Source organism: Varroa jacobsoni, unplaced genomic scaffold, assembly GCF_002532875.2.
Source record: "Varroa jacobsoni isolate VJ856 unplaced genomic scaffold, vjacob_1.0 scaffold_487, whole genome shotgun sequence".
NCBI classification, from domain to species: Eukaryota; Metazoa; Arthropoda; class Arachnida; order Mesostigmata; family Varroidae; genus Varroa; species Varroa jacobsoni.
In genome coordinates this window covers 10317-32857 of record NW_019213389.1, presented here as the reverse complement: position 1 = coordinate 32857, position 22541 = coordinate 10317, and the positions used below count along the sequence as shown (strand labels likewise).

The 22541-nt window shown below is 40.9% G+C and overlaps 2 protein-coding genes across 3 annotated transcripts in view; one reads left to right on the top strand and one right to left on the bottom strand.

Moving 5' to 3' along the window:
• The first annotated feature begins 870 nt into the window (after positions 1-870).
• LOC111260889 (uncharacterized) lies at positions 871-5646 on the top strand. 2 transcript variants are annotated; one of them, XM_022833969.2, is made up of 5 exons: positions 871-1111; positions 2446-2523; positions 2742-2878; positions 3667-3798; positions 4029-5646. In XM_022833969.2, the coding sequence occupies exons 1-5, from the start codon at positions 988-990 to the stop codon at positions 4677-4679; spliced, it is 1122 nt and encodes a 373-aa protein (XP_022689704.1). In that variant the 5' UTR covers positions 871-987; the 3' UTR covers positions 4680-5646. The 2 variants fall into 2 exon arrangements, with proteins under 2 accessions (XP_022689704.1, XP_022689703.1); XM_022833968.2 differs by having other exon boundaries at positions 3496-3798.
• A 1686-nt stretch (positions 5647-7332) lies between these two features.
• nwk (FCH and double SH3 domains nervous wreck) overlaps positions 7333-22541 on the bottom strand; it is a gene marked incomplete at its 5' end in the record, with an annotated part of 19819 nt that continues 4610 nt past the window's right edge. Inside the window, 12 exon segments of the mRNA XM_022833967.1 lie at positions 7333-11192; positions 11423-11710; positions 11958-12214; positions 12540-12644; positions 13042-13248; positions 15132-15309; positions 15655-15789; positions 17688-17785; positions 19681-19813; positions 20999-21381; positions 21722-21839; positions 22074-22232. Of these exon segments, the coding sequence (XP_022689702.1) occupies positions 10602-11192; positions 11423-11710; positions 11958-12214; positions 12540-12644; positions 13042-13248; positions 15132-15309; positions 15655-15789; positions 17688-17785; positions 19681-19813; positions 20999-21381; positions 21722-21839; positions 22074-22232 (2652 nt within the window).

Here is a 22541-nt window from a genome sequence, read left to right as displayed (position 1 = left end):
ACTCCGTCGACGCAGTCTACCGTAGGGGCACAAATATTATTCATAGTGATTTAGTCAGAAAACAATTAATTGCATTGCAGAGCAGTACAAGTCTAAGACGTGTCAACACATGAAATAAATCTTCACGCTCAACTCTTCAGTTACTACTCTTCTCAATAAGGCACTTCATTTGCTATAGAAGCTCTATTGAGAGCGCTGTTCAATGACAGCTTGTTTACTCTAGATTTAGTCAGATCTAAAATTACTATTTCTGGCACCACGAGACATAACGATACGACGCATTGTGCGTAGCCTGCTAGGAAGATCTACCTCGATTATGAAACAAGGTGATGCGAATAGAATAAAAAAAAAACTTAATAAAATATAATCATTCAATTGCATGTGCGCAAGTACAGTGCTAATTAAAAGCAGATGAATGATGCTTATTAAAGGAATACCGAAAATTTATCTACCGTAATAGATAAAACGTGCGCCAACCATTCAGCTCTATCATGATGAAATAATTTCTATGGTAGTCATTGATTCATTTACTTTTAGACGGAACACTTATGGAACGCCTTTTTTATGATGGTACCATTTATAAGAGTGACATGTTATATACTATTATTACAACTAAAACCGGTATGACCATGACAAGAATTAGGAGTTTTTTACATTCATTCAATAATAAAAAAAAGTGTTTAGCGATCCATATCCATGAGGCGTCCATAGCGTTTAGAGATTTGACGCAAATCAATTTGGTGGCGATATTGTTGTCCAGACGTCGTACTGCCACCACGTACGAGCGCACGTCTTTAAAACAGGCATGTGTACACAAGTGGACGTGCAAAACAAGACGCTTCACGCAGACGCTCGTGTTCAGCTTTCCGATCCGTCGATTCCTGTCATTATAATCGCGCACTGCAATCTCATCACTACTGTGTCTCGTAGTGAAGCTGCCAGTCAACGAGTGTTAAACCTCTTTGTCGTTTTAGTCTTTGTGTCGAGATGGCCATGACGTCGGATTCCCTGCAACAAGGTGACAAAGTGATTATTCAAACTCGCTCAGGCAGAACCTTCGAAGGTACCTTCAAGACATTGACTCCAAGGCAAACTCTCGTCCTCTCCAAAGGTGGGCGCCTTTGCGTACCTTTTTTTTTTCTTTATAGAAATGATTATCAACTGTCGGCAGTTTCCGGCATGAATAATAGTCCCACGTGTGGAAATGGCTCTGTCCATGAGTTTCAATAACGGTCCGCCATGACACTGCCATCTAAAGATACGATCTTGTTGACTATACTTGAATTTTCAAAGGTCACCTGAGGCAATACTCGTGCGGCATGCGCAAAAGCTAGTGACACGTCAGGCTTTGGCCACGCCTAAAGGCGTTTCTTTGCCCAGTCATTTGATAAACAATAACACACTACAGTTCCTTAGTAGGCATGCTACGGGTTTTAGATGTATATGTCTTTTACGAGTATATCCTCACTGTTCATGCAACATAAATGAAAGACAACTGTTGGATTTGCTACATGCGTTAGAATCGACTGGCGTGGTAGTCTTTAGTCCAGCGAGCGGCCCCGTAAGAAACGTATTTAGCAACGTACTGCGTAGGCCATCGTATGTTTCCAGTATCTGACACTTTTTTCTCCATCCAAATGTGAACTATTAGCCCTTATGAACCTACCATTTTAGCCCTGAAGGGATTTCTGTCAGTGTTATACTACTGATACATTATGAACATTTTACATTGCAACAGGTCATGAACTTTATGTTGCTCAGACACGAAATAAATATACACAATATGTAGTGCGGCACATGTTAACTTTATGTGATCCTGTCGAAGCGTATTATATTTGGCACGTACGTTCTTCAGCCAACGTGTACTGCTTTTGAATTAGTGTTTTTTTTTTACAATAGATAAGTATTAATGCATATGAATAACTACGCAAGTTAAGTATCAAGTGGACGTTAGCGTTGAATGCTACTGCGACGTCCTACAGGTCCCATTGTTTTGGTAGAACCCTCAAATTGGCGTTACAGCGAATTACAGCGTTACAAGGGAAAGCTCCTTCTCGTTGTTTATTCCACGGGAAAGATACACGTGCATTTTTCGACGACTGTTTCACCTATCAGTTTATCTATATACGTTGCTTTTTCGTTATATTTTACCTTTCAAAATGGCCCCACCGGCCGAGTGTATCGCGCCATGTGTTCGCTCAAGGTAATTTCTGTCCAATAGTTTGTCACAATGAGCAATGTTCAGAGAAGACTTCTTAGTCATTTTAAATGGAACAGTTGAATTTATTATGCATTGTCTGGGGCTTGAATTATGTATCTACAGATCCCAAATCAAAATCCCTATGGCCCGTCTAACTACCTTTTCAGCCATAACTCAATTATAGTTGAATATCCTAATTAGATGCGCTTATCATCATGTGATTAATTGGACATTTTGGATTTCAGCTCGTAGCAACAATGGAGAATCTTACGGCGAAACTGAGCTACAGTTGAAACAGATTCGCTCAATTTACGTAATTGAGGGTGAGTTTACATGAACTATATCTGAAGAAATACTAGATTACTTAAAGCTGAACTCGCCGATATAAATCGTATCGCTTTCTTATTCTTGTGATTAGTGAAGAACTTTGCTTTGGAATATTTGGTAAGCAGTCTCTGCTAGGTAGTGAAGTGCCGCCGCAAAAAGAAGAAAGACTGCGTAGTAAAATAATAATTATGATTCGATCTCTGTATAACGATAGACTGCAGTCGTGCATTGCGACACGACCCAGCGATTGTTCGTGCTGAGCTTCCGCGTGGTGGCAACCGACAGCATACTTGGAACAACTATAATAAACAGAATAATGCTAAATTAAACCACCCCATCACCTGTAGTCAGGTAAGTGGTAACGAGCAGAGCAAACCCGGACCGAAACAATTACAGTCCTGAAGTAAGTTACTGACACAAGCAGAAACCTATCGACAATAATACGACGTATGACATTGAACAGCACGTAGGCATAGAGCTCGTCGTACGTCAAGCCAGCTCATCATGACCTGATGGTACTTTGCCCGGTAAGATGTTTTCAAAAGGTATTGCGCTCTTTATTGCTAATGTAGTCGTCGAACGAACAAAACGGCGGTGCGCGCTGAAGTCTCAAGCCAGCTCGGCGACAAGGCCGTCATCCCAGAAGCTGGAGGCTGTCATGTCTACTAGATGATGGGTTGGTTCAATTGCTTTCGGGGGAACAATAACTTTATTTGACTTAAACCTGAAGCACAGAAAGAATTTATAATGGAACAGCAAAAGTAAACAATATTTCAAAATGCCTGTTTACTTTTGTTGCTCTCAGAACATCGCTTCTTGTTTCTTTTTGGTAGATTTCGATACAACGTATCGCGTATCCCAGTAATAATGCTACTCTAACATTCGCTGCAACGGTACTTTTCGTATCTGTATTTATGTACTGTGCTATTATTTTAATCGCTATATCATCATTCCACTGTACATTTTAGCCTAATAGTGTTCCTCAACGAAGGAATCAAGGTAAGGCTGTCATTCATGGCAATAGGTCCTGGCCTAGGCAAACTGCTAGAGGAATGAGCGTGCATCTCTTCCGTGAAAATCTACAGTCTCCGCGACGAATTGCAGCAAAGCATCGACAAACCAAAAATGGCACTTTTCAGGATGCTTTATTGGGTCACTTGTCATCGTTTCGGCAAATTCGTAGACACAGCGAGGGTGTCTTCGTCCAGCGACACCCAGGAATGGCACCCATTTCAACTGACGACTACGACTTAGTAGCAGAGACGGAAAAAGTTAGTGTAACGTATTTAGTGTCTTTTTTTTTTTTTCGTTCGCTTGCGTGCAGTGTTTTGCCCTAATTTAAAAAACAAAATTACCCATTTGCAGCTGCTACATGTTCCGCGTCAACTATCATTTACATGCTAAGCACACAGTAAATCAGCATAATTTAAGGTAAAATGAAGACAAGTCAGAGCTCATAACGAACCCAGAGCGTTTGATTTTGGTTTTGTCTGCATTTTAGTTCACAGCGATGCAAAAGTTGAAAAGTTCACGAGAGAATAATGCTGAATTTGGGGAAGCTCAAGATTTGTCAGCTAAAAAAAACAACGAAGACAAGTCTACTCCGGTGACTGACTTCGAAAAGTTCTTCGACCATCTAAAGCTCTCGAATGATCACTATGAACCGGATGGCATAGCACTAAGCAAAGTTGAATTAGCAGCCTACCAGACTGAACAGCAGCGAAAACAAAACGGTTACAAATATTCAACTGAGGAACTGAAGTCATTCGGACGTTCTGGAATCACCGAAAGTCTTGTGCAGACTTTTGGCGAGGAAGATGTCAACAATCTCTATCCACAATCGCTTCAAAAATTCAACAACAGTAATAATAGCCACCGTAAAAGTCACCACAATCAACAACGCCTCTTTTTCGATAACAACTATATGACTACTAATTATAACGATAGCAATAGCCAACGTAACAGCCACCCGCAGGACTACCGTCCAACGGTAAACTTTCAAAGGAACTACCGCGGGGCCAATCCCAGATTCAGCCGAAACGCCCAGGATAAATCCACCGCTATGTTCGGCTCTCTGATGCACTCGCACACACAACAGCTACTTTCAGGATCATCTGGCAAAAAGAAGAAACAGCTCTCGAGTTGCAACTAGATGCGGCTGACCACGGTGATTAGGTCCCGACTTCAAGCCGATTCGATTGTGGATTATGGGAAAAGACGTACAGGACGTATTTATATTTTGTATGAATGGGCCTGGGGACCATAGTTCTCGCCGGGTTTTCTCTCAGAGCGCGGATTTGAAGCACATGCGATTACGTACTGTTACTAGTACATTGTATTGAAACATTTGTTAATATCAGTCATAATGGCATGATGCAAAGGTCGTAGCGTGGGCCAGCAGAAGGCGCCAGATTAGTTATACGGTATTCGCGTAAGCGCGTATTGATCAACTGGAGAACAAGTGAAAAGTGATCGAAAAAACAGTTACACTCGCAGAACCCATTGTTATATTATAATTATTATTATTATAGTTACAACTATGCATTTGAAGTTCTCCAAGCTATATCCCTATGATATGGGACCCCTGACAAGAAGATTTCGTTTTGCCGTGGCTAATACAGTGTCGAACATTCTTCAGCAATTCGATAAGTCGTAGTCGATTGCAGGTCGACCTCAATTTGTGGATGACCGGAAGTGTTGTTGAAGCTGTCCAAAGCGTTGTTTGCATGGCCCGACAACTACCCAAGTAGTCACTAAAGAGTTTGTTATCCAATAATGGTTTCGCCATATCGTCACCACCCATCGCACGACAAAACAGAAACATACACACATATGTATATTCAGTACAGAACTGTGTGTGTGTGTATATATATATACATATATATGCATATATGTATGTACATACATACATACATATATATATAAACGAGGAATCAATCAGAACGAAGAGTCATGCAAATGGGGATATAATTACACATATACACCTGGCGTGATGCAAATTACATCGGCCATGTTATAATTTGTGTAATGTCTAAAGTAACGCCGCCGCTACAACTACCATTAGTATTAATAATGTAAGAATAAATTGCAAAACTAACTGATTTGATTGAACAACGTAATAGTGCCGTTTCTTTATTTACTTTTTTTGTACGTAAACATTCTTCCAACCTGCATGCATATCTTCTGTTATGTTCCAATTGAGAACCTGGACACTTCCTTGGTAGTATCCAACGGCCAATTATTTCTACTGCACCTTATAAACTGTAATAATGCAGACGCCCAATGATGGGCAGCGATCGCGGAGCTACGGAAAATTATGAAAAGATATACATTGATGGATACTCTATATCTATTCCACTAGATATGTGAAATTGATTTCCTACCTAAGTTGCCTTAAGCAGTTGAGCGGAAAACTTCGAATTCCTGGTTCGGGTCCCACGGTACGCAGACCTGCGTGGCGCAGACGGGCCGACTGAGACATACGTAGCGGCGAGCGGATAATGACACCAAAATTATATAGAGATCATTCAACTTCGCCGGTGTTTTGGTACTGAGTTGTACTGATTTGTTGAATTTCTAGAATTAACTCATGTTGAGGTTGAGCTGAAGCATCGAACGTATTTGATAACAGTTAGCCTACAATTATATGTAGCTTAGTAATTATATATTGTTCGACAGTAGTGTTGACGTGAAGGTTTTTGACCGAAAACGGTATCATTTCATTTGATCAGTCATTTGACTGATGATACTTCGTGGAGGGTACGACACCCAAATTGGAATTTATGCCAAAACTGGGTTTGAATAAAGACACACATTCTAATAAACATTTTCATATGTTATACAAGTGTCATTCTTATGGCCATGTCTATTTGAAATATAGGCAATATTAAATACGATTGCAGTTTCAACGAAAGACTTAAAGCCCTGTTTAGTCATTTTTAAAACACTCGCCTCTTAATCCACGAAAAGCTGTTCAGTTGTAAGTACGACACAAGCGGCGCTGGTGCGTAGACTCGCTTAAATGTCGCCCAAGCATACGCCATCCAAAAGGTTCTACTGAAATCAAAGTTTGTTCTCGTAGCAAAATTAAAAATCTCAAGAAGGCCAGAAATCTAGAAGATGCCAAAAGTTCTTTTTACGTTTCGCAGACTACGTGCGCCATCGTCGTTAGTCATTTTATCAGATGGTTGGCTCCCAGCACGAAACGAAGCGATAATGTGAACCCAAAAATTAGCAGGCAAACACGCTACCCAATAAGTTATCACGGGGACAGATGCTAGAAGTGTTAAAACCACAAACTTGTCTAGGCGATCCAACTGTCTTTCCTCTCCTTAGGTAGCACGAACGGCCGATGACCATTACGTTGTAAGCTGAACTCGGTGGTAATGTTTCTGAATTTAAAAATACTATCGTTTTTTAACTTGACGATTGCGGGAAATGTCATCAAACGCTATCCCAAAAGCCGAGCAAAAATTCACGCTTCGTAAAAGTCGACCAAACGTCGGCCTAACAGTATCAGGTCGCAACATGGCGTAGACAAATGTCAACCTAAAATCACTGCGTGCGTGGAGTGCTGATAACATCTAGCGGAGAACACAGACGGATCTAGGCCGCATGTTAGGTGTTCAGACACGTACCGAGTATTTCCATCGCTATAAAAGGACAAGGTGTTGCTGGGATAAACATGTGTACTACGTATATATATATATACCTCGATTCATATATACATCAAGAATCATAAAATGTTTTGCAATTGCAAATACAGTTTTCGTCTATCTATACCGTAAGGTAAAAAGGCCTCGTAATTGTCTTCAGTAAAGGTTCATTTTTATTCACTTTATTTTTAGCGGATTATCAGGTGAACCTGGATCTATTGCTTATGATAAATTATTACGGGGGTATAGTTCTTGCATTTGCTGCTGCTGTCATTGTCATTTGTATCAATTATTAGCATCGCCCTGTTGTTCCATTGCCATCATTATTATCTTTTTTGTTTGTAGGTGTCCCTCCTGTCTGATTGATTAAATAAGGATTGTCGGGATAGCTGAAATACAGTCTATGCGAAGTTACCGCTCCATAATCATTCTCAATTTTTGTTGCGCCCTGTCTACGCTTGCCTCATCTTTGTAGTTAGAGTTAACGACAACGGCAATATCCAACATAACGGCCGGCGGGCCGGCTCGCACGTCTACTTACCTTTCATTTTCTCCTTAATTTTTGTTTCGATGCCTTGGATTTTCGCGGATCATGAAAATTGCCAAGTAAGTTATCATCAAGGAAATTCGCAGAAGCTCTTTGCATCGCTCACCACAACGGTCTGCTTTGTTGAAACAGCAGCTCTCGCTAGTGCTGGGTCGAACAGAAATGCAGCGAACAAATATAAGACAGTTCAGTCATAGAAAAGAAAAAGCGACAAAGCGATTCGTTGCTTTTGCCGGTCCCCATATTGTTTTCCACTTAACAACAGATATATATATATATATATTAGCCAAACGACAGATTGTTGTGCTTGTAATAAAGTGTGCTAGTCACTAATTTGTTATCCGTCACCTCGTTGGCCAGATGATACACTGGTCGAAAGCAGAGCTCCTTCGAAGTAGCTTCGATGTTTAAAACAATCTGAACGCGAGCCAATTTGGAAATTCAGAGTAGCATCTGTGCATGCAAGTATTTGTTTATGAGAATATCGATGCATGTATGAACATGCCATTGGGCACGTCGAAGACTCTGTTTATCTACGACGGATTGAGAACAATGGGAAATCGTTATAATCCGCGAGAACGATGGGGACACACACAAACGAAGGAAGCCGTTTAGCAGGCGCAAGGATAAGAACCATCGTTATAGAATGCAGATATCCTTGCTATTAATCTTATAATTTCTTATCATTATCGGCAGCATCAGCACTCTCTGTTGTCTACATGATCATGGATAATTTTCTGTATGGAATCATCGTCATACATTGGTAAGGGCTGCTCATATATTTATATCATCATCGGTTCTTACTTATTCTTAAGAATCAGTGACTAGGTTTTTGAGTTAACGTACCACCACCCGCGCTGCTTTGGAAAGAACGGCGCGGTCGGAGGTACAGGAAAGGTCATTTCGGGCAACCTGTAGTATATAATACGTATATGTTGTCATTTAATATCGTTTTATCTTTGGTATCTCTGTTTGATTTATTATCGTTTGTATAATCTACATATCGCTCATCTTCACTTATGCACTCTGTGTTATTGGTTTGTATGTATTGTCATTTTTATTCATATATTGTATATCTGTTGCCATACTTTTATCATTCCTATACTTTTCCGTCTTAACCCAATCTCACATCATTCAACGTCTACCTCAGTGGTTCTGCTCACCTTCGCGTTCGCTCTATATACGCTCCTGCGCGGCACACGGTACACGCCAATTGCCAATCCGCTTCGAGTGTTGTAAAGCTCCCAATTGTCATTTCCTCTCGCGACCTCTAACCTCGATCCTTTCGACCAAATAGTCCTCCCCTAAACTCCCCAATAACCTCAGCATAATCATTATCACTTCCTCAGATCAACGACAGTCAACAAAACAACGGCGTTGTCGCCTTATTATAGGCCGACTAAACAACGGAGCAACGAATGGGGTAACCGATCTTTACAGGGGATCATCACCATTCCCTTAGGTCAACGCGTAGCCAGACACGAATTCATTTGCGAAAATCTGAAAAACCTGTCGTTGGCCTTTAAAGGGTTACCGCGATGCCTTATTATTTGAACCCTACGTAGTTAAGTTTACACTTAACTAGTATACACTGGACTCTATCTAACGTCGGCCGTCCTTCCAAAACTGACAGTGATCTATCAATGTAGCGCTCGCTCCTCGAGGTGCGAAAGAAAACGCTACGTTGATATCAGTATCGATTTGTGTGCGAGCTCCTGGATTAAATGAACGCCAGCGAGTGAGTACAGTTTCCGGGTGAAGCTTGAGGGTTTCAAGTTCGAAGCGGGCACGGCCTGACGCTGAACGCCATCATGCAGGCTAACAACAACAACTAATTCAATATATGCAGAAGCCCTGGATAACTATCCGCGTTCCCAGTCATACATGCTTGTGTATATCTCTCATGTCCATCATCATCAGTGATGGTAAATGTGCAGTTTAATTCAGCTTTTCTATTACGCCGTTCTCATACTCGTCCGGATATACTTGTCGGAACTATTCATGCGTTAACTTCCATACAAAGACATTGATTAGTTCAATTAACAAGATATCCATTGACGGTGACGGGAGAACGCTTTCATTCATTTGCAGGAGCTAGAAGAGTGGTCACGTTGTTAGGCTAGCCACTGGTTTCTTGAATTTCGTCTTCTCTTTTTTGTTTTGTTTCTGGAACATACTTATTCCGTATCGAACGCGCAGTAGCCCACGGGGGCAGTACAAGACAGGATATCTAAACACAACATTTTTAGATTATAGTAGTGCTTGGTAGTAGTAATTTTGGTTTTCGTGCCTGTAGTTGCAGTGGTAGTAATAATAATCTATGAAATAGGAATATATACTATACAACGGAACCGACTGACGTTACTCAACAATGACGACACTCTTATTTCCTTCCAAATATTCCCTCCAAATACCTTCCATAATTTGCATCAAACTCATGAAGATTGTTGTTTGTGTTAGCGTTTGCTCTACTACCATTCGTATTTCCCTTCATGACATTACTGTTCATCATCCGCTAAATAATAACCTTTTCATTATAATCGACATCTTCGGTAACGATGCTGATACGAATACCCCTGTTATCTAATTTTTTTTCGGTTACTCTTGTGTCTGTATTGTTATTATTATTACTGTTATTGTTACTATTAGTATCAATTTTCATTGCATACGTTACCCCTTTTAATCTCCCGTTTTTTTTTCACTCTTTTCCTTTTCCACTGTCATAGACAAAAATGTATGTATTCTCAATAATAATAGTGACAACAGATGATAGCAGTTATCATAGTTATGATATCCATCATCGTAGTCGGCGGCACCATTATTCATAGTAGCAGCTGTAGTTCTAATGTGTCGTATAATAGTAATAATAACTTTAACATAGATCGACATCTTGGGAGGGGGACATAGTTGCTTGAGGTGCAGGTAATGGTGGGGGAGGAAGTGGAAGATCGGGCGGGCCGTCTTCGCCCGTCTCCATGGGCACTTCGTCTTGGGTCGAATCGTCGAGCGTTGGTTCAGGCAGGCTCTCCGAGTCCGTCGGTGGTGGTGGTGAAGGGGGCGCCGGTGGCGGAAGCTCTCTGTCATCACCATTGTTAGGGACGCCGGCAAACTTTTTTCCGGACGGCAAAATCTCCTTGGAGGCATCCGACGCGTCAGCTTTCAGCTTTTGCTGCTGGACGTCCTTGTCTTTGTCTTCGTCCTCGTCAATAGCCTTCTCTGCATCCTTCTTTTCGTCTGGAGTGTCGACGGAACTCTGTTGTGCGGCTGATTGGCTTGTTTTCGTGTGTCCTTCTGGTTGACTCTTCTCGGCGCTGCTATCCTTACTGTAGTCTTCCGGTTGGTCAGCGACAGGTTTGCCCTTCTCGGTAGGCTTTCTTTCAATCGTTGTGGGTGGCTCATCTTCGTCGAAGCTGTCGAAAAACTCTCGTGGAGGCTCGTCCGGCGAGTCGATCACAATATTGACCTGATAAAAGATTCGAAAATCGGATAGGAATTGGAGAAAAAAAGGCTTACTGTCTATTTTTCTCAGATACATCCGTATAGACAAATTCATCGATAAGCATTGTGACTTGTTAATTCAAAGACTTGCGTGACACCTGAAGTGAAAAAAAAGCATCACATCAAACTGGACGACGTAACTGTCGATACCGAAAAAATACGTACGTCAATCGAGCCTGAACATTGTTAACTTACAATGCTGGTAAGCACAGGCGGTGGGGGGGGTGGCATTGGGGGCGGTCCGGAAGGTGGTTGTGCGGAGTTTTTTTCACGCTCGACTTCATCAAGCGCTTCCAATGGAGGTGGCGGAGGTGCTTCAGGAAGCATACAGCCCTCGTCACCTGGGCTGCTCACTGGCTTAGGAGGTTCGAAATTAGGAGGCGGAGGAAGTCCATCTGGCGTCTGCACCATTGGGGTTATAGGCGTCTGTGGCTCTCCCGTATGCTTCATCTCTTCTACCACTAGCGACGGGAATGTGCCAGTCTGAAAAGTGTACGAGCGTAGAATTTTAGGTTGGCCCTAATTTGACGATTAACTTTATCAAGGTGTTAGGTAAAGGCATAGAATGGCTGATGAATTGCTAGCTAGTCTAGTGAATCTATGACCTTTCTAACTAAAGTGTGTTAACCCGCACATAAAAATATTGATTCCAGGCAAGCTATTGGCCTGTAAGAGAAATTTCGTTCTAAGGCGGCGTTTAAATTCTATCGTTTGTGACAAGCAAATCAACCTTTCCGTTGAATTCTCCGGTCCACCACCCGTCATCAACGCCATCGGAGCTGAGCTTGCTCACAATCTTGATAATGTCGCCCTCTGAGAAACTAAGCTCATCCTCGCAGGTGGACTCGTAGTCATAAAGTGCCCTACAGCAAGGCTGTTGTGTAGACCCGACAGGCGCCAAACTACTCGGTAGTGACGACGGTGGTATCGGTGTGGCAGATGTCGGAGCCCCTTCATAGGAAACCACACTGAACGACTCTACACCTCCTAAAAAAGATTAAATGTAGCGCAAATATTATAATGAAACAATGTTTACCTTAGGCCTGATCTAACACCCCTTAAGAAATGGAACTTCATAAATAAGACAAGCATAAAATTACCACATTCCCTATTGCATTTCATAATGTTATCTAATATATAGTTAGCGATTTTTTTACGTCGCGTATCCGTCTGTTAAAGCGATGTTTGAATGCTGTACATTTTCTATTAATGTATTTTTAATTTTCTCAGTTACAATGGTCGTAAACCGGTTACTACCCAAGAACTCTTTAGTACGGCAGTAACTTCAGCATTCGTCGCTTGTGTAACTTACCATCGTTCTTAGCCAGTGCAGTGTGCGGCTGCACGTAGTTAGCTGGAATATAACCTTCAACGCCCTGCGAGTTTCGGGCCCGAATCCATCCGTCACCGTCGCCCTCTGGCACATGGAAATTCCGATTGTAGTAACACAGCAGGAACACGAACAAAATATTTGAACAGTCAAATTATTATCCTGATTTGTATCCAACACATAAAAGAGTATCATGGATCACCAAACAAAGCTAACTACAAGTAACATTTTTTTGCCCCTAAAGTTTTGAGGTATAATATTTAGTTTGAGGACATAGACTGATCAGTTAATAACGTGTATTGTTAATACAGAGAGTATTTTTTTAAGGTTAGTTAGTGATGACTCGTGTGTTACTGTTAGCGAACTTGATGGCAGCCACGTAAATTTTCAGAGTCGCAAGTACTATAACGGCTCTTCATTATATTTTCGAAAAGATATACGCTCATATTATTATAAGTGAACAAAGCGTTTGCAGAACTTTTACCGTGAACACATTCAAGTTCTTCATTTTCAACAAAGGCCAGTTCGTCCTCATTGGCTGCTTCGTATGAATAGATGGCCATACATCGACATCCGGCTGAAAGTTGATCAGTTACAGTTGCCCAGTCGCTGCCATCTGCCCCTTCAATTGCCCCGGCGTTCTCCCACTCTCCCGAAGGATACTCCGTTCCAGCGGTACCTCCAAATGCATCTGTAACAATGAAATCCGAAAAGCACAGCTAGCGATAAGTTTTATTCTTCTGGGGAAAAATACTATTTGTATCGTATACCAAACAGCTTTTGTTTGACAAAAGAGCTGGGCGCTTTCTTTCAGTGACATTGCGGTCGGGTCAGTTAAGGTTAGATGGCGAAGGCGCCGTGTGCCATATTGGAATCGATTGAAACTGGACAAAATGATGGTCATTTAATTTTTCTATGAATAATATCGGGTTATTATTGCTAGTGTAATTCGACATTCTGAACTGTCGTAGGGAGTCGTACGCTTTTAACTAGCTGCCGCGGTACCGATTGATAGATAGATATTTCAACTTCCGTCAGCGACTTTCTAGCCTTCAGGCCCAACATATTATCAGCTCCTTGCCCGTATTAGTATTAACGTACTGTTTGGATCGTTTTTCCGGAAATCAGTTAGTCATTTTACATTTGCTTTTTTATACTGTCCACTGTAAGACAGTCTAATAGCATTATGTTATGCACCCATTTTGGCAGGAATATGGCAGACTACCCAATTTGGCAATGACTTCTACGGCCGTGATTGCTGCTATAGATAATGGTCAAAAAACGATTACGATTCAACTCACTGGACCCTTTGGCCTTATTCGGCATGGACTGCTGGTCCTATGTCGACTGTGTACATTTGCATCTTCTGACGTGGAGTGTCGCGTTAATGAAAAATGAAGCGATTCGAAGTGCTCGCTGTATATATGTATATTATAACGTTAACCGAACGAAGTGATTGGCAAAGGTTAATAAGAAGATCACGAGAGGGGACGAGAAGCGGACGACGTATAGGCTCAATAGGAGAGTGGCGGGTATATAAATTATTATTATTATTATCAAACGCATAGTGAGTTGACATGGCATAACGTTACATAATAATATCTGTATTTTTGACGCTTGCTCTGTCGTTTAAGCTGAATAGCGTCATCAAGTGAAAGCAACTGGAACATTATAAATAAAAGTAAACGCCCTCGGTTAAAGACGGAGATGGATGTCACCGTGACCATGAGCTTTATTAGGTTTGCAAGCATCGGTAGCGAGTGAAAGAAACGGAGACGATGAAAAGGAAAGTGGTTTGGCAGACAGAAATAGGTAGATATATGTGCAGAAGGACAGGGTGTTGCGAAGAAAAAAAAACAAAAAACTACATCAAGTCTTTTGTTCTCGATATATTATTACTGTTGCACGATATTACATCTATAAATTTGTCGAAGTAAGCTTTTTATGTTGATCCAACGAAAAAGTTTTGGTGAGAATACGATTAACTTATATAATGCTAAGTTTCTTTTTTTGAATAACTAAAGCTGGCACCCAGACTTATTCTACATTGTACAAAAAAGTAGGATAATATTTTTAGAATCATCGGAAAATGTAAATAGTTAAATTTAAAAAGAAAAGAAAAAACAAACAAACTGCGACGACAGTATCGTCGAACAGCTTCAGCACCGGTGGTATTTAGATAATTGTGCTACACGTTTCTGCAAATTTAAGTGATTTCGGTCGCACGATACATATTTCGATGAAGATATACTTTAAAGCTTTCGGGTGTCATCAGATCAATGCTGATCTGATCTTATGTACCCAGATAATTTCTTTGAAATTCTTGGACCTCTTTTACTTAGACTTTCTTCTTGAACACTTTTAACAGAAATTTCTCATAATCATTACAATATATGAGAGAAATAAAGATTTTTTCTATTAATGCTTCGTTCTTCGTTTTTTTGATGCGGATTATTTTACTTTATAAAACGATCGGAACGCGGCAAGGAAAAGAGTTTTTCACGCTTAAAGCAATTTACATGCATGCAACAGTCTAACTAAAACCGTCCAGATGCACATCTTCGCGATTCGTACCGTAACTGGCCGGTTCAGCTGCCTGAATTGGAACACTGGTGGGCACCGCGACCTCTTCGTCTCCCCAATCAGCGGTTGTTGGGTCGATGAAGCTTGACTGTACGGCTTCATGGTCTGTGTTGTCTGTATGGTAGTCGGCCTCATCTGCGGTATACTCCTGCTCGGGGTAATCGTAGCTCTGCAATGAAGTGTACGCATAATCAGGACAAAACAAATATCAGTCGCGACCATTTTTGTTCAAATGTCGTCAAGTATAATTTTTCCTGCATGATATTTGTTAACCAAATCGATATGTGAGGAAACCAGTAAACACCAAGGAACGAACAGCCCTGAAACTTGAGAGTACAAAATTTGCCATCTGAGAAAGGCATGGCTTTAGTTTAATCTGTTGTATGTATGCATAATGGACACTGTTTGTTTTATGACTCCTTAAATGTTATTGCACATAAAGCAATCATGCATATAACCTACTGTTTATAAAATACTATACAGTAGACAAAAGGTTGGGTAAGTTTCACCGTACCTGAGAGCTGTTTCGGTTATTATCTGCGGTGAGCGTGTACTGTTGTACGTCTTCGTCGTAGGAATCTCTTTGCCGCGTTTCTTCGTCTGCGGCACTGCTTGACTGTGAGTCAGGTCGCTCTTCTGCTTCTCGAGCCTAAAACAAGCCAGCAAGAAAACGATCATCATACTGTAATCCATCGTATTTCACAAAATCGACGAGATTTTTACTGCGATTTTACATTGGTGTCGATCTGAAATTCAGTGGCAACGCTACACGGTTCGGAGTGAGTTCTGACATTGATCAGCCATGCCTAGAAAAGCCATCTAAATCAATAGGTGCGCTACAACGCTGACCAGAATGTCAGTTTAGCATCAATTACCGGAAGCAATGCTCGCGGCCTTTCTGCTATCTGCTAAGAAACAACAATTTTTGGTGGAGATCTTGAATCCAGAAGTGCCTCCACTCAGCTTTCGACATAGCCAATTCCAGCTCGTTGATGCGGGGTCGTTTTAATCATGAGTGATTTTTACCATCATGTCTAGAAAGAGTCACTGTTAGTTTAAAATTTATGTTTAAACATACGTACTATATATTATACTGCAATTATCATATCAACATACTGATAAGCCAAAAGTAGACTACACTACTGAGTATTACTCATTGCCGTCTACTCTTAGCTCGGCGCAGTCGTCTACGGCTGCGATTAAGTTTAAGGCACAAGCCAGCCAATGCTATAGTGGTTGCTATAAGGGCGCCAGCGGCTAGGATGCGAAATCACCAATAAAACGGCCGTTTAAGCTAGCAATTTTTTGCAGAAAAGCTGGTTTTTCTGCCACCATCTCATTCCTCTGGCCTGTTGGTGTACAGAAAACTAAATGAGATCACAGGAGGCAGGCAGGCAGACAGACAGACAAACAGTATTTAGGCTACTTACGTGTATCTCTGCATGTGTACATGTGGGATTGTTCTTCGTTCAAATTTTTGTTTGACTTTGTTTGACCGGTGAAAATGTTTTCTACTTGTTATCAGACGGCTTATAACTAACCTGGTGTTATATATATATATATATGCCAATGGTATGTCCACGTCTGTGTGTCATCTACCATATTCAACTATTTTAACTGTATAAAGTAGTAACTTTAAAGTTTTTGTGATGACCTTTCCATTGTCGCTAGTAACGTCGTCTGTTTACCCAATCCCTGTTGTTGTTACCCCGTTGAAGGGACTTCTGACTGAAAATGAAACGGTGTCAACAACTTTTTTTTTTATCGGTCATTGTCTAAAGAGGAAACAGCTTCAGAACCAACAGTTTCTTGTCGAGAACGTGATTTATGGCTGCCACCGGAGAGGTTCATTCTATCGCACAGGCCAACATTGACGTGCGGTTACGCCGATGGCCTAATTTTGTGTCAAGCGTCAGGTGTACATCGAACTGATTACGTAAACGAGCGAGAAAATCGTTGCTACTGGTCTTTTTCTTGTTGCTATGGTTACCGGCGTGATCGTGTTCTCTACAAAGAAAGACAGGAAGAACGCAGACTATAACAAAAGAAGGATATCAGCGGTGAATCGCCGACGCCATTTCAAGGACTATTAACGAAACAAAAAGTCAAAGTCGATTGAAACGGCTTTTCGATCGAAACAATAACGACAACTTAACCCTACTGGAAAAATCCAACAAGACAAAACGCTTACGTTCTCTGAGAGAACGTCACGATTACCGTCGGCGGCAGAAGCAGCAGCAACACGACATCTTATGCTACGATACGAGGTATGTAAAACGAACAGCCATAGTGGCATATGACAAGAGAACAGGGCGTTTCTCTTAACGACTAAAATTATTTGTCTTCCTCTTTCTTGCGCCGTATCCCCTTCGTTCCCTTTAGAAACAGGAACAAACGAATGTAATCACTATACTAACAGTAATTTGGACGAAGTGAGAAGTGAGTATATAGGAGTTTTCACTCGAGAAGCAACTTTAACGGCCAAAGACGACCGACTGACTCGTGGTTATAAAGTTATAGAATCGGGATGGTAATAGCAACACTTACGTCGAAACTTCGCCGTGATGCCGTACTTCCTTTACGCGTCAGTTCTTCGATCTGTAGCGAGTCGATGTCCAGCGTGCTAAGATACTCGTCGACATTCACTTTAAATACAGGCGACAAAAGATTAGATGGAGGTCGGTAATCAGCCACCAACGAAGGTGATTAGTGATAAAAAGAAAGTGCATGAGATTATCATCGCTTTATTAGCTGTTGTGCTCAAAGGAGCCGTGCAAATTTTCGTCGTTTTTACGTCCTATGTTATACCGGATTAATAACATGATTGCTCAGATCGATGTCATCTAGGGTATGACCACAACGTAAGTTAATCATAAACACAGCAGGTAATATATGTACGTTCTTACTAAATATCTATGACCTTATGCACGGATTGCTTTACTGGATTTTATGTAAAGAGACCGGCCAGAAACCGACCTTGCGACAAATTCGAGCTAACGTGGGTACTGGCAAAACAGTTATTTTATTCAAAATAACGAGACGAACCCGAACCAGTTATGGAAAACGTAGATAATTATATATATAGATCGATCGTGGACTACAGAACACACAGGACAACCTGTGGCAAAGACACTGCGGAAAATAATTTTTGTGACGACAAATTGTGTCGCTATTAGCTCGACTGCGGCAGTAACTACCCCACTGAGCGTTAAGTTTAACTGCTTTCGAACAGGAACAACGAATGTCATGGTTTTCGTGCTTGTATGTATGTTTTAGTGATTTGCATACGCCTCGTTCTTAGGACTTTCTAAAGGCGACGTCATCGAACAATAACATGCTTGCTTCAATCCAGATACTTTAAGCAATCTTACGATAGTGCCAGTTTCTGTTCTATGTTTACACAGGATTGCCTTTGAACTAGTTCCTTTCATATCACACGAAACGTGTCGCCCTAAAATTGACCCCAATGTCTGATTTCCCGCACGCAACCCGTGAAGCGCGATTATGGGGCCTTTCTTTTTTCTTGACGTCAATAGTGGGACATTCACTAGTCTACACAAGTGAGGCATTCTTCGTGACAGAATTCGAAATACTGGAGGAGCACACACCGGTGTTTTTTCTTTAGTCCAGCATGAGTAACAGCAATTTTTCCCGTCGCCGTAATACTAATTCCACCGCTATCAGTATATGTGATTTGTATTGACTGACATCGTTGTTACCAGCTTGTGTCTATTTTCGTCTGTCTGATATGTTATTTACGGCGGCAGACCTAGTGGTGGCCCTTCAACATGATACCATAAACTATTCCTGTAGTAACTTGTATATTTAAGGTATGTAAACAAGCCACAGACTGTAGCATTCGCCGTCATATTTCACACCAGATTATCTGTTCAAAGCCCGCTAAAAAAGGGGATTCTATTCCATGGCCTTAACTATCGTTGGGGTTTCTAAATCACATCAGGAGGACACGCTCATGTTCCTTTTAAGTAGGTGCAATGCAACATTTATCAATTCCCAACTCTAAGCAATAGTCTGCCAGGTAAGCCAAGCTCCAAGAGGAATTTAGAGAAAAAAATGCTTGATTTATTTTTTTTTGAGTTGTCCATTCTCTCTAGCAAGGCTTAGCATTAGCAATCCAATAGATAATGTATTGTGCCTTGTATACTTTGGCATCGTTTTCGTTGAAGTGGGCACGATTATTTGCTGCTTGTTCAGCTCCACTGAGTGAGTTATAGCTGGAAGGAACTACGAAACACGAAATATAAAATACGAACAGCAGCGAGTCTTGCTGGATGCTGTTGTTAGCTAGCATAGGGTTACGCTATTCGAAATTCTACACTATATGTCAAACGTTCCTTTTGTGTGATTGTTTTTATATTGTATTTTTATTACCGCCGCTATAAAAGAGTTTACTGTCGCAATAATTGATTTTTTTTCTTTTCTGTCAACCTTAATAACCGAGCAATTTTCACTGATATAATATATGAAAGTCTTGCGGCCATAAGTGACCAGATAGAAACATACTATACTAGAGCTTTACCTCCGCCTACTCTGAGAACAGTTAGCCGCGCCTCTGCTTTGACAAGACCAGTTTCAGCTCTTCTAATGATGTTTTTGTACTCTTCGATTTTTGCATCGATATCTTCGTATTCTCCACTTATATTCTCAATGGTCTGAAATGATAACGTGCACGCAGACATCGTCAAAATCCTAATATAAACTAAAGTGCTTTCTTTGTCCTTTGGAAAACGTTATGAATAGATACGAACAGTACGCTCTTTATAAGTGTCATTTATGTTCTAATTAAATAAAGACACTTAATTGTTGTGAGCTAATCGATTGCTTTCAGCGCAAGCTAGGTCGTTATGGTACTAGTTTTCTTATAGCGGACCTATAATAGTCTTCTTTAGGTAATAGTCCGGTATAATTTAGGCGTTCTGTCACCGGTAATTTGTTTCAAGGAGGCACAAAATAGGATATTCAAAGCAATGAACTTTTAGATGATTTGCTTCGAACGCTCGTCTTCGTTACATATTGTTATAAGGCTCGGGATGGTCGGCATCTTCCCTGCATAAGTAGGTTTGGTCTACACGTTACAATCACAGCGTCGGATAGTAGTCTTTGAATTTAACAAGATTCCTTTAATACCGAACTCGTAGCTCGGCTCTCGGTTCATAGTAGTTGATTCCTCTATTTTCGGTTAGAAATCTAGTATTTTCTTTTTGTAGAGAACGCGGTTCTTTAGAATAATCTTGTAGAAAAAAGGCAGGACCAAATAACGGCGAAGAGAGAACGTTTTTATCGGGAGGCACTTTGATCAAACATCGCCATGTTGAGTGAATAATTGAGAAGTTTAAATGCAGACAAACTAAAAACGACATGTAAAATAAAGTTACATTTTAAATAAAAAAGATTTATTAAGTGTTATTAGCGTTTTGCGTTCTGGTACCAAAACCAAGCGTTCCGCGTACGCGGTGGCGTGGAGGGTTCTAGCTAAATGATCACACCTGAAGACTTCTGCTGAACGCTTCACACCAGGTGGATATAGTGGCTTAGTTCATTTCTAGAAACGGTAATAATGAAACGCTGAAAACTGAGCATACAAGAATTCTAACATCTTCAAACAATCAATACTAGATTTGTTTTTCTCATTAAGCGCCTCGAGAGTAGGCCTAAAACGTTTCACGTAACGACCCATTCGTGTTTGTATTTTGCCAAGTTTTATTTTGGAACTAAAAATTGATATTATCGAACTCGTACTCGAAAAATCCGACGCGGTTTTCTATAGAATATACTTCAAAGATGATGGTTCGAAGGGTATCGCATATGCTTCGTATGTGGATCTGAACGAAATTTACCTTTTCGCCTTTGTCCCGTCGGTTATATAGTTTATTTAGCTCCCTGTTAGAATCCCTCAGCACACGGCACTCTTTCATGTACGCAGACGCCCAACGTTTGGCGTCCTTCTGCAACGCGTGGTCCGCTAAATGGTCCGTACAAATTGTCCGAATCTCATCGCCATCACATGCGTCGAACTCGTATTCAATCGTCGAACCTAACACGGGGTTATCGGCGAGGTATTGTTCGATCGAGTATCGTTTCGTAATTTTCGACGCCTCTTCCTGAATTCGTCCAAATGATGAGCTGCACGCTGCGACCGTCAGTAACTCTGTACGTGACATAAGAACCAGGTACTCGCGTACCTTTTCAGAAATGTCGCAGTCCAAACTCTCCAGTATATCTGAAATCGCGAAAAATATTTGTTTTGGCGCCTGCTCAAGATCTACGTACGTAATGATATTGTTATGCATTTACTTAATCTAAAACGGTAACGGCTTGTTCATACAGGGGGTCTAGCGTCTTCCACGGCTTTTATAACTGTCGAATTGAAATATATTAGCTTGGCATTTTGTAAAAAGTTTCCATCGACCCATAAACAACTTTGAACGTGAACAAAAGAGAGAATAGAACTTGTCGTCGTTTCCGTTATTTAGCAAAATCCTGTTTTTTTTTACTTATGCCTTGGTTCGGATACAGGACCTAAATCAGCCTTGTAGTTGGTATTAATAATAAATACAAACCTTTCAGATCAATCTCGTAGTATCGTCTTTGATGAGCGTTTGCTCCAGCGAGTGCGAGAATATAATCGTTTCTTGCCTTTGTGGACTGAATATCACACGCTTCCCGTCGACCTAAGAACTGCAACGAAAAGATATGAAAAGAAACAATACTCGTTCATAAGAATAGTAAATTCAATCCGGTAGATTTGTTCGAGCTCATCGTCCCTTAGCGTCAACAAAACTTCAATAAGCTTTATGTTATATAATACTCGAAATAGCAATGATGGATGGCAAAGCTTTGGATGAATAATGTTCATGCTCGTTAGTCACGTCCCTGTACGAGCTGCCTTCGGATAACATTACTATTAGCTACCTTATCGTTTTTCTTTTGCAGCGAAGATATAGACGAAAAAATGCCGCCTTTTTTCTTCTTAAGCTTTTCCTCGACGTCGTGCGCTTTACCCCGTGCATCGTGCGCCATATGTTCCTCCTCAAAATACAACTTGCGCGTCTTGTCGACCTCCAGAACCGTCTTCGCGGATGTGAGAAGCGCACGAAAACATGCATACGGAAACATTGAAAAAATCCCGGTACCCCATTGTGAAAGAGGCCAAATTAGCTCGAGTTCAAACAGATTAACAACTTTATAGATTTTGTACCACAAGATTAATGTTCAGTATCATTATATTATGAAAAATACATTAAACCTGCTGGAATTTCTTTCGTCGCAACCGTACGCTATCAAAATTATCAACTGTTAATTTTGTAATCTAACGTAGACTTTTAACGTAGATAGCGTTTTGATAATGTAAACTTCCATGAGCTATATGTGATAACGTCT

Coding starts and splice junctions, on each gene's coding strand:
- LOC111260889 (XM_022833968.2), top strand. CDS start 988: ATGGCCATGACGTCGGATTCCCTGCAACAAGGTGACAAAGTGATTATT. Junction 2,879..3,495: donor ACCCCATCACCTGTAGTCAG/GTAAGTGGTAAC, acceptor TGTACATTTTAG/CCTAATAGTGTTCCTCAACG. Junction 3,799..4,028: donor TAGTAGCAGAGACGGAAAAA/GTTAGTGTAACG, acceptor TCTGCATTTTAG/TTCACAGCGATGCAAAAGTT.